The 12,822-nt window shown below is 46.5% G+C and overlaps 1 protein-coding gene across 7 annotated transcripts in view; it reads right to left on the reverse strand.

The window, feature by feature from the left end:
* The window catches only part of ARAP1 (ArfGAP with RhoGAP domain, ankyrin repeat and PH domain 1), a 207,682-nt gene that overhangs the window by 42,219 nt on the left and 152,641 nt on the right, over window positions 1–12,822 (reverse strand). For all 7 annotated transcript variants that reach the window (XM_067466421.1, XM_067466422.1, XM_067466427.1 and 4 more), the window contains 4 exons: window positions 6,689–6,823; window positions 4,535–4,670; window positions 1,920–2,022; window positions 114–309 (listed from right to left, as the gene is read on the reverse strand). In XM_067466421.1, the coding sequence (XP_067322522.1) occupies window positions 114–309; window positions 1,920–2,022; window positions 4,535–4,670; window positions 6,689–6,823 (570 nt within the window). The remainder of the gene's footprint in view (window positions 1–113; window positions 310–1,919; window positions 2,023–4,534; window positions 4,671–6,688; window positions 6,824–12,822) is intronic.

Here is a 12,822-nt window from a genome sequence, read left to right on the forward strand (position 1 = left end):
CTGGAAGGAGGGCCCAAGTTGGCCCATGCCTGCTTTAGAGGTTTTGATATTGCCATCCTCTGAGGCTGAGAGAGTGTGACCCACCCACGGAGGAAACAAAGGGGGCCACTCACAGAGTTCTTGCAGCTTCCGCAGGTGAATGGCCTCCTCCTTCTCGCTGTCTTCCAGGTAAGCATACAACGTGGACTGCTCCAGGGCAAACCAGCCCTCCTTGGCCCGCTCCAGGTTCAGGCCGCCCTTGTAGTGCAGCCGCCCGAGGCGCTCAAAGTCGTGGCTCAGCAGACCCTCGGCCGCAAGAGGCAGGAAAGACTGGCCAGGAAAGACAAACAGAGTTGGAAAACTCTCCAGAGATCATCTGGAGAGTTGTAGAAGGACAGAATCCTAGAGTTGGGAGGGACCCCCAGAGGCCATCCAATCCAACCCCATTCAGATACTAATTCCTAAGGTCCCTTGCATTTACTAATAATAGATGTACTCATGGCAAACGAAACCTTAGAATCCCAGTTGGAAGGGACCCCCAGAGGCCATCCAACCCAACCCAATGCAGATAGTAATTCCTAAGGTTCCTTGCATTTACTAATCATAGATGTACTCATGGCAAACGAAACCTTAGAATCCCAGAATTGGAAGGGACCCCCAGAGGCCATCCACCCCAACCCAATGCAGATAGTATTTCCTAAGGTCCCTTGCATTTACTAATCATAGATGTACTCATAGCAAACGAAACCTTAGAATCCCAGAATTGGAAGGGACCCCCAGAGGCCATCCAATCCAACCCCATTCAGATACTAATTCCTAAGGTCCCTTGCATTTACTAATCATAGATGTACTCATGGCAAACGAAACCTTAGAATCCCAGAGTTGGAAGGGACCCCCAGAGGCCATCCACCCCAACCCCATTCAGATACTAATTCCTAAGGTCCCTTGCATTTACTAATCATAGATGTACTCATGGCAAACGAAACCTTAGAATCCCAGAGTTGGAAGGGACCCCCAGAGGCCATCCACCCCAACCCCATTCAGATACTAATTCCTAAGGTCCCTTGCATTTACTAATCATAGATGTACTCATGGCAAACGAAACCTTAGAATCCCAGAGTTGGAAGGGACCCCCAGAGGCCATCCAATCCAACCCCATTCAGATACTAATTCCTAAGGTCCCTTGCATTTACTAATCATAGATGTACTCATAGCAAACGAAACCTTAGAATCCCAGAGTTGGAAGGGACCCCCAGAGGCCATCCAATCCAACCCCATTCAGATACTAATTCCTAAGGTCCCTTGCATTTACTAATCATAGATGTACTCATAGCAAATGACACCTTAGAATCCCAGAGTTGGAAGGGACCCCAGAGGCCATCCACCCCAACCCAATGCAGATAGTAATTCCTAAGGTCCTTTGCATTTACTAATCATAGATGTACTCATAGCAAACGAAACCTTAGAATCCCAGAATTGGAAGGGACCCCCAGAGGCCATCCAATCCAACCCCATTCAAATACTAATTCCTAAGGTCCCTTGCATTTACTAATTATAGATGTACTCATAGCAAACGACACCTTAGAATCCCAGAGTTGGAAGGGAACCCCAGAGGCCATCCAACCCAACCCCATTCAGATAGTAATGCTGCAAGCTGCCTTAGGTCTTACACTGGAGGATAAAATGTTATGAATTATTATTATTATTATTATTATTAAATAAATTAGCAAAAATGAATGAATGAATACATAAATAAAAGGGCAAAATTGCAGAAGATAGGAAGGATCAACAGCTGAAGCTGTGAACAGTCTTCTGCATTGTGGGTACCTGCTTTAAAGTTCGGACTAAAACCCAGAACGGATATATTAAATGACTGATGCGGAAACAGTAAGTGACTCCTCCTTTGCAACTCTCAGAGTTATCCAAATTATATGCCTCACCTTTGCGATGCATTTGACCCACTCCTTGATGCCTTCGGGGTTGTCCAGCCCAAAGAGGTAGAGTCTCTCCGATTCTACATAGACCTCAAAAGTGCTTGAGAACCTGCAATGGGGCAAAAATCAGAAAATTCTGAAAAATAATAGCAAGTAGGAAGGATCCACTTTGCAGGTCTTTAAACAGAGGTCAAACAGGAGTCATTTAGTGGGTCATTGTAGGTTTTTTCGGGCTATATGGCCATGGTCTAGAGGCATTCTCTCCTAATGTTTTGCCTGCATCTATGGCAAGCATCCTCAGAGGTAGTGAGGTCTGTTGGAACTAGGAACTAGGAGTCATTTAGTTATGTATTCCAGCTGGCAGAATGGGATTGGTCTAGATGACCTTTGGAGTCCCCATTCCGACTATACTTGATTATGGATGACTTCGTAGGGCCGTGGGCTCTCCTTCCTTAGAGATCTTTCAGGAGGGATTTGATTTTGCATTCCTGCATAGTTGGTGTTGGACTAGATGACCTATGGGGTTCCTTTCCAACTATAGTGGATTGGGTTGTTGCAGGTTTTTTCGGGCTATATGGCCATATTCTAGAGGCATTCCCTCCTGACGTTTTGCCTGCATCTATGGCAAGCATCCTCAGAGGTAGTGAGGTCTGTTGGAACTAGGAAAAAGGGTTTATATATCTGTGGAATGACCAGGGTGGGACAAAGGACTCTTGTCTGCTGGAGCTAGGTGTGAAGGTTTCAACTGACTACCTTGATTAGCATATAATGGCCTGACAGTGCCCGGAGCAAACTTTTGTTGAGAGGTGATTAGATGTCCTTGTACCATGCAGCTGTGGACAAGTCTACATACGGACCACCAAACACAGTGCCCAAACACGAATTAAGGAACATGAAAGGAACTGCAGACTACTCCAACCAGAGAAATCAGCCATAGCAGAGCACCTGATGAACCAGCCTGGACACAGCATAGTATTTGAGAACACAGAAATGCTGGACCACTCTCACAACCACCATGTCAGGCTACGCAGAGAAGCCATTGAAATCCACAAGCATGTTTACAATTTCAACAGAAAGGAAGAAACCATGAAAATGAACAAAATCTGGCTACCAGTATTAAAAAATTCTAAAATTGCAACAGCAAAAACAGCAGAGAGAGAAACAGGCAGGGACATCTAATCACCTTTCAAGAAGAGTTTGCTCCAGGCACAGTCAGCCCATTGTATGCTAATCAAGGTGGTCAGTGGAAAGACTCATACCCAGCCCAACTTACAAAAGCCCTTTGTCTCACCCTGGTCATGCCACAGATATATAAACCCCTTTTTTCCCAGTTCCAGCAGACCTCACTACCCCTGAGGAAGCTTGCCATAGATGCAGGCGAAACGTCAGGAGAAATGCCTCTAGAACATGGCCATATAGCCCGAAAAAACCCACAAGAACCAACATTGAGTAGTTACAGCCAGGGTGGGGCAGCTGCAGGGGAAATAAAGGAACCAAAGTACAACTCCTTTGAGTGGGTTATTGGATATGGGTCTTGGAGTAGATTGTTGCTGGAGCTGGATTGTTGGAGACGTACGTTTGGAGGAGTTTGCTGGAAGGAGTTTGGAGTTTTACAAGGCTTGCGTCTCAAAGAGAACATTTGGACCCTGTATGTACTGTATATATGTTCTTTTATAAAGTGTGCAAAAGACAACAACTTGTTTGTTCCTTGGTCAAAGGCAAAAGGCTTCCGCATCTGTGAGTGTCTGCATTCATCTTCATTGTAACAACACAGAGGCTATTCAGCTTTCCAGCTTCGTATTCTGGCCACCGGGGGAGCTGTCGCTTCACCATCCACTTGTGACACCAATGGAGTACTTCCTCATTCTTTGCATGTTTGCTGGAGATTTTTATGGTCTCATAAATTACTTAAATTAGCCTCCTCGCATAAGTGGTATTTATTTATTTATTTATTTATTTATTTACAGTATTTATATACCGCTTTTCTCACCCCTAGGGGGACTCAAAGCGGTTAATACTCAAACGTAAATTTCCTACTTGACAGATGCAACTGTCTTTCGGGCTGCATGGGTCGACAGCGAGCTGCACAAATGGTCAGGAGCTTACTCTGACCCAGGTTGGGTTTGAACTCATTACCTTTCGGTCAGTTGTGATTTTAATGCAGCTGACTCCCAACCAGCTGCGCCACAACCCGGTCCTCTTCTGATGTCTATCATAGAATACATTCCCATTGGCTTATAGAGCCAGGTGTAGGTGGTTCAGTTCACCTTGGAGGAGGTGGCGTTTGCAAATTCTTTTTGCACGGTCTTCCAGGGCTTTAATTTCACTTCTTTTTTGACCTGGGTGATGGTTGGAGTTTTTATGTAGGAATCTATTAGTGTACATGGGTTTTCTGTAAACTGTGTGGCCCAATTGTTGAAATAATTCAGTTTCTATGCTATGGGAGTTGAGGCTTGGTGAGGCCTTAGTCCTCTTTAGCAGAAGAAGCTAAATACCTTGTAAAACTACAACTCCCATAGCATTGAGCAAAGGCAGTTCAAGTGGGGTCGAACTGCATCAATTACAGAGTGCAGGTGGACCCTTTGTGCATCCAAGGTGCATTCCAGGAGGCGGGCCCTTACCCATGCGCATCGAGGGGGTTGTTCACGACAGACACGATCTCTTGAACCCGCATCTCTCCGTTGGGGACGGTGCTGGTGTTACTCTCATAGTAGCCAAAGATGCCGTCGTGGAGGTGGCACCAGCGACGGCTGAATTCTGCAAAAAGGGAGAAATAGGACAGCAGTGAAACATTAACAACCTCAGATATGCAGATGACACCACTCTGATGGCCGAAAGCGAGGAGGAGCTGAGGAGCCTTCTAATCAAGGTGAAAGAAGAAAGCGCAAAAGCCGGGTTGCAGCTAAACGTCAAAAAAACCAAGATTATGGCAACAAGAATGATTGACAACTGGGAAATAGAGGGAGAAAATGTGGAGGCCGTGACAGACTTTGTATTTCTAGGCGCAAAGATGAGTGCAGGCGCAGACTGTGGCCAGGAAATCAGGAGACGCTTCCTTCTTGGGAGGAGAGCAATGTCCAGTCTCGATAAAAGAGTGAAGAGTAGAGACATCAGACTGGCAACCATGATCCATTGCCTAGTCCAAGCCATGGTCTTCCCTGTAGTCACCTACGGATGTGAGAGCTGGACCTTCGGGAAGGCTGAGCGAAGGAAGAGAGATGCTTCTGAGCTGTGGTGTTGGAGGAAAGTTCTGAGAGTGCCTTGGACTGCGAGAAGATCCAACCAGTCCATCCTCCAGGAAATAAAGCCCGGCTGCTCACTGGAGGGAAGGAGACTAGAGACAAAGTTGAAGTCCTTTGGCCACATCATGAGGAGACAGCAAAGCCTAGAGAAGGGAATGATGCTGGGGAAAGTGGAAGGCAAAAGGAAGAGGGGCCGACCAAGGGCAAGATGGATGGATGGCATCCTTGAAGTGACTGGACTGACCTTCAAGGAGCTGGGGTGGTGACGGCCGACAGGGAGCTCTGGCGTGGGCTGGTCCGTGAGGTCACGAAGAGTCGGAGATGACTGAACGAATGAACAACAACAACAAGGGCAGCAGTGAACCCAAACAAGGAATTAATGTGCTCCAAGGGATCCTGGAAGGTTTCTCAACCAAAGAGAAGATTTATGACAACACCCCAGATCTATATCCACTCTTGTACCCTTCATAGAATCCTAGAATCAAAGAGTTGGAAGAGACCTCATGGGCCATCCAGTCCAACCCCTTTCTGCCAAGAAGCAGGAAAATTGTATTCAAAGCAACCCTGAGAGATGGCAGGGGTTTCAACTGGATGGTCCCCATGGTCATCTAGCTTTCCCTCCAGATTTTGCAATGACAAGAAGCATCACTGTATAACACATCAACGTCATGGTGTATGACCAAGGGTGCATCTACACTGTACAATTAATGCAGTTTTGGGCAGCACTTTAACTGTCATGGTGCTGTCCAATATGTGTGAGGAAGCCACAGGGAAGAGGGAGCAAACTTGTTTACGGCTTCCACGGAGATTAGGACAAGGAACACTGGCTTCAAACTACAAGAAAGAAAGGAGATTCCATCTGAACATGAGGAAGAACTTCCTGACTGTGAGAGCCGTTCAGCAGTGGAACTCTCTGCCCCGGAGTGTGGTGGAGGCTCCTTCTTTGGAAGCTTTTAAACAGAGGCTGGAGGTCCATCTGTCGGGGGTGCTTCGAATGCAATGTTCCTGCTTCTTGGCAGAATGGGGTTGGACTGGATGGCCCATGAGGTCTCTTCCAACTCTAGGATTCTAGGATTCTAATACTGAGAGCTATTGTTTTGCAAGGTCTTCTTGAAGAACAGGAGAATTCTTAGCAACCTGGAGGAGGACCAATGTTGTCCCTTCTTCTGCATTCAAATGACAGGAAAGGAGATTCCATTCAAGGAAGAATTTCCTGACCATAAGAGCTGTTCAGCAGTGGAACTCTCTGCCTCGGAGTCTGGTGGAGGCTCCTCCTTGGAAGCTTTTAAACAGAGCTAGATGGCCATCTGTCAAGGGTGCTTTGATTGTGCTTTACCTGCATGGCAGAAGGGGGTTAGACTAGATGTCCCACATGGTCTCTTCTACTCTATGATTCCATGAGCTTCCCTAGCCAAAGGGTGCTCTTGCCTCCCAAAACTACAACTCCCGGGATTCCACAGCAAGTAGCTATGGCAATTAAAGTGCATTAATTCTACAGTGTGGATGCAAACTTTATAGAGAGTCCTTCCTTACCTTCCCGGGCTTTCCGCTCGTGGACCAGCTTCGCCATGGAGGGGGCTTTGTAGAGGAACCCATTGTGGGCAACGGAGGGCAAGACGACCGAGTAGTGCTTCTCCAAACTGGTGCAGACGTCCAGCTGTGGGGTCTCTGCCAAAGTAGAAGGGCAAAAGTCACGTGACAGGGTGGCACCGAATCCCAGCCAAACCATATCTGGGTATTCTGTTCTAAAATAGGATTTGTATTGAATACATTGTGTATACATTTTTTATCAATACATAGATACATAGATTGCTTTTCTTGCTTTTCTCTCATCCAACATCCCCAAATCACATCCTGCATCTTTGCCGAAGAATTAATGGCACGAGTTTAACTGCCATGGCTGGATGCTACAGGATTCTGGGATTTGTAGTTTGGTGATGCACCAACACGTTTGGCTAAAAAACATGCAAAAATGTATTGTCGAAGGCTTTCATGGCCGGAATCACTGAGTTGTTGTAGGTTTTTTCAAGCTATATGGCCATGTTCTAGAGGCATTCTCTCCTGATGTTTTGCCTGCATCTGTGGCAAGCATCCTCAGAGATAGTGAGGACTACCTCTGAGGATGCTTGCCATAAATGCAGGTGAAACGTCAGGAGAGAATGCCTCTAGAACATGGCCATATAGCCCGAAAAACCCTACAACAACCCAAACATGCAAAACTACAGCTCCCACGGTTCCATTGCCTTGAGCGGTGGAGGGTCCATCTTTGAAGGCTTTCAAACAGAGGCTGGATGGCCATCTGTTGGGAATGCTTTGATTGTGCTTTTCTTGCCTGGCAGAAGGTTGTCTCAAGCAGTCTCTTCCATTATGATTCTATGAGCCATGGCAGTTAAAATGGTATTGAACTGAATTAATTCTATGGTGCAGATGCATCCAAACATTCTTTTATTTATACCACAGCCTTCTGACCAAATATTCCAAGTCCTCTTCATCTTCAACTGCAAATTTCTGGAGCATAACAACTACTTTCAACGTGAGGACTATGCTATTCTGCTGCTGAGTATGCATGCCCATGCTCTGACCTACAAGAAGCACTGCCTGAACATCAAGCAAAAAGTGGGCGCTAGAAACAATATCATACGAAAGCTGACCGGCACAACCTGGGGATCACAACCAGACACAGTGAAGATATCTGCCCTTGCGCTAGGCTACTCTGCTGCTGAGTATGCATGCCCGTGCTCTGACCTACTAGAAGCACTGCCTGAACATCAAGCAAAAAGTGGGCGCTAGAAACAATATCATACGAAAGCTGACTGGCACAACCTGGGGATCACAACCAGACACAGTAAAGGCATCTGCCCTTGCGCTAGGCTACTCTGCTGCTGAGTTTGCATGCCCGTGCTCTGATCTACAAGAAGCACTGCCTGAACATCAAGCAAAAAGTGGGTGCTAGAAACAATATCATACGAAAGCTGACTGGCACAACCTGGGGATCACAACCAGACACAGTGAAGACATCTGCCCTTGCGCTATGCTACTCTGCTGCTGAGTACGCATGCTTAGTGTGGAACACATCTCACCACACTAAAACAGTGGATGTGGCTCTTAATGAGACATGCCGCATTATCACGGGGTGTCTGCGCCCTACACCACTGGAGAAATGACACTGCTTAGCCAGCATTGCACCACCTGACATCCGCCGGGAAGCAACAGCCAATAGTGAAAGGACCAAGGCAGAGACATCTCCAGCTCATCCCTTGTTTGGGTATCAGCCAGCACATCAACGACTTAAATCAAGAAATAGTTTTCTTAGATCTACAGAGACACTCGACGGAACACCTCAGCAAGCGAGAGTCCAAAAGTGGCAGGCTCAAACCAAGAACCTCAATCAGTGGCTGAGACCGAATGAGAGAGTCCCCTCTGGGCACACAGAAAACTGGGTGACTTGGAAGGCACTGAACAGACTGCGCTCTGGCACCACGAGATGCAGAGCCAACCTTCAGAAATGGGGCCACAAAGTGGAATCCACGACATGCGAGTGTGGAGAGGAGCAAACCACTGACCACCTGCTGCAATGCACCCTGAGCCCTGCCACATGCACAACGGAGGACCTCCTTGCGGCAACACCAGAGGCACTCCAAGTGGCCAGATACTGCTCAAAGGACATTTAATCAACTACCAAGCTTGCAAACTTTGTGTTTTATTTGTTTGTTTGTTAATAAATGCAACGCAAATGTTTGGTCTGCTCCTGACCCAATAAATAAATACTTCCGAGTTGTAAACTGGCAGATAACCCATACAATCATAGAATCATAGAATCAAAGAGTTGGAAGAGACCTCCTGGGCCATCCAGTCCAACCCCCTGCCAAGAAGCAGGAATATTGCATTCAAATCACCCCTGACAGATGGCCATCCAGCCCCTAGAATCATAGAATCAAAGAGTTGGAAGAGACCTCATGGGCCATCCAGTCCAACCCCCTGCCAAGAAGCAGGAATATTGCATTCAAATCACCCCTGACAAATGGCCATCCCTGTTTAGATAGAGACTTCTATCATGACACGTGTCCAGTTTCAGCGCCCTGTGATAAGTAGAACTGGGTCAGGGGATATCTTTAATGACTGCCCTGAGTAGACTGACATTTCGGGATCATGTCTAGTTTCTTTCTTTGCTGTCTTTCTCCAAATGGATCAGATTAAGAAACCCAGGAAATTCCTTAATCTGCTAACTGGATTTTTCCTGATTCTTTTGCAAGTTTCCATCCAAGCCAAACAGCCACCGAGGGAGGAGGAAAGATGCGAACCAGATGTGTCTGCAAAAAAAGCCAAAGGAGCATCAAAGCTTGGCAGGTTGCAAGCTCAGCAAGCAGCGCTGTTTTTGCAGCTTTGTTTTCTTCTTTCGGTTCTTCTCTTAAGAGACGAGGCTTTTCACCGGCCCCTCTTTGTCAGTAATCCATGCCTTTGCGCTTTCCAAAAGGCGTGGGGAGGAATCTGGACCGAAAAACAGGGAGTGGTGGGTGGATCCGGACTGGAATCCATGGGAAGGTCAGCAACAGACTTGGACGACTCACCCCGGATCCGTTGAGTCCAAATGAATGTACACTATACCACTTTTAACTGCAGGGGAATTTTAGCAGTTATAGTTTGGTTCAAAAAAGGGAAGGCAAAGACCTTACAAAACTATATCTTCCATGGGTTGCTGTGAGTTTTTCAGGTTGTATGGCCATGTTCCAGTAGCTTTCCTGATGTTTCACCTGCATCTGATGTTTCACCTGCATTCCTGATGTTTCACCTGCATCTGATGTTTCACCTGCATCTGATGTTTCACCTGCATTCCTGATGTTTCACCTGCATCTGTGGATGGCATCCTCAGAGGTTTGTTTAGAGGTCTGTTGAACATGAGGCCAGTGAAGAGTGTGTGTGTGCTGATGACAACGTCATCTGTGCGCATTCAGAAGAAGACCTGCAAGCTACTCTATACACCGTCGCAGAAGCATATGAGTTGCTGTGAGTTTTTCGGGTTGTATGGCCATGTTCCAGTAGCTTTCCTGATGTTTCACCTGCATCTGTGGATGGCATCCTCAGAGGTTTGTTTAGAGGTCTGTTGAATATGAGGCCAGTGAAGAGTGTGTGTGCACTGATGACAATGTCATCTGTGCGCATTCAGAAGATGACCTTGCAAGCTACTCTATACACCGTCGCAGAAGCATATGAGTTGCTGTCAGTTTTTCAGGTTGTATGGCCATGTTCAAGTAGCATTCTTTCCTGATGTTTCACCTGCATCTGTGGATGATATCCTCAGAGGATTGTTTAGAGGTCTGTTGAAAATGAGGCCAGTGAAGAGTGTGTGTGCGCTGATGACAATGTCATCTGTGCGCATTCAGAAGAAGACCTGCAAGCTACTCTATACACCGTCGCAGAAGCATATGAGTTGCTGTGAGTTTTTCGGGTTGTATGGCCATGTTCCAGTAGCTTTCCTGATGTTTCACCTGCATCTGTGGACGGTATCCTCAGAGGTTTGTTTAGAGGTCTGTTGGAAATGAGGCCAGTGAAGTGTATGTGCTGATGATGACGTCATCTGTGCGCATTCAGATCAGAAGAAGACCTTGCAAGCTACTCTATACACCGTCGCAGAAGCATATGAGTTGCTGTGAGTTTTTCGGGTTGTATGGCCATGTTCCAGTAGCTTTCCTGATGTTTCACCTGCATCTGTGGATGGCATCCTCAGAGGTGTGTTTAGAGGTCTGTTGGAAATGAGGCAAGTGAAGAGTGTGTGTGTGCTGATGACAATGTCATCTGTGCGCATTCAGAAGAAGACCTGCAAGCTACTCTATACACCATCGCAGAAGCATATGAGTTGCTGTGAGTTTTTCGGGTTGTATGGCCATGTTCCAGTAGCTTTCCTGATGTTTCACCTGCATCTGTGAATGGTATCCTCAGAGGATTGTTTAGAGGTCTGTTGAAAATGAGGCCAGTGAAGAGTGTGTGTGTGCTGATGACAACGTCATCTGTGCGAATTCAGAAGAAGACCTGCAAGCTACTCTATACACCTTCGCAGAAGCATATGAGTTGCTGTGAGTTTTTCGGGTTGTATGGCCATGTTCCAGTAGCTTTCCTGATGTTTCACCTGCATCTGTGAATGGTATCCTCAGAGGATTGTTTAGAGGTCTGTTGAAAATGAGGCCAGTGAAGAGTGTGTGTGTGCTGATGACAATGTCATCTGTGCGCATTCAGATGAGAAGAAGACCTTGCAAGCTACTCTATACAGCTTCGCAGAAGCATATGAGTTGCTGTGAGTTTTTCGGGTTGTATGGCCATGTTCAAGTAGCAATCTTTCCTGATGTTTCACCTGCATCTGTGGATGGCATCCTCAGAGGTTTGTTTAGAGGTCTGTTGAATATGAGGCCAGTGAAGAGTGTGTGTGTGCTGATGACAACGTCATCTGTGCGCATTCAGAAGAAGACCTTGCAAGCTACTCTATACACCTTCGCAGAAGCATATGAGTTGCTGTGAGTTTTTCGGGTTGTATGGCCATGTTCCAGTAGCTTTCCTGATGTTTCACCTGCATCTGTGGATGGTATCCTCAGAGGTTTGTTTAGAGGTCTGTTGAAAATGAGGCCAGTGAAGAGTGTGTGTGTGCTGATGACAATGTCATCTGTGCGCATTCAGATCAGAAGAAGACCTTGCAAGCTACTCTATACACCATCGCAGAAGCATATGAGTTGCTGTGAGTTTTTCAGGTTGTATGGCCATGTTCCAGTAGCTTTCCTGATGTTTCACCTGCATCTGATGTTTCACCTGCATTCCTGATGTTTCACCTGCATCTGTGGATGATATCCTAAGAGGTTTGTTTAGAGGTCTATTGAACATGAAGCCAGTGAAGAGTGTGTGTGCGCTGATGACAATGTCATTTGTGCGCATTCAGAAGAAGACCTGCAAGCTACTCTATACACCATCGCAGAAGCATATGAGTTGCTGTGAGTTTTTCGGGTTGTATGGCCATGTTCCAGTAGCTTTCCTGATGTTTCACCTGCATCTGTGAATGGTATCCTCAGAGGATTGTTTAGAGGTCTGTTGAAAATGAGGCCAGTGAAGAGTGTGTTTGTGCTGATGACAACGTCATCTGTGCGCATTCAGAAGAAGACCTGCAAGCTACTCTATACACCTTCGCAGAAGCATATGAGTTGCTGTGAGTTTTTCGGGTTGTATGGCCATGTTCCAGTAGCTTTCCTGATGTTTCACCTGCATCTGTGAATGGTATCCTCAGAGGATTGTTTAGAGGTCTGTTGAAAATGAGGCCAGTGAAGAGTGTGTGTGTGCTGATGACAATGTCATCTGTGCGCATTCAGAAGAAGACCTGCAAGCTACTCTATACACCTTCACAGAAGCATATGAGTTGCTGTGAGTTTTTCGGGTTGTATGGCCATGTTCCAGTAGCTTTCCTGATGTTTCACCTGCATCTGTGGATGGTATCTTCAGAGGTTTGTTTAGAGGTCTGTTGGAAATGAGGCCAGTGAAGAGTGTGTGGGTGCTGATGACAATGTCATCTGTGCGCATTCAGATGAGAAGAAGACCTTGCAAGCTACTCTATACAGCTTCGCAGAAGCATATGAGTTGCTGTGAGTTTTTCGGGTTGTATGGCCATGTTCCAGTAGCTTTCCTGATGTTTC

This window comes from Anolis sagrei, chromosome 3 (assembly GCF_037176765.1).
Source record: "Anolis sagrei isolate rAnoSag1 chromosome 3, rAnoSag1.mat, whole genome shotgun sequence".
In the NCBI taxonomy this organism is placed as follows: domain Eukaryota; kingdom Metazoa; phylum Chordata; class Lepidosauria; order Squamata; family Dactyloidae; genus Anolis; species Anolis sagrei.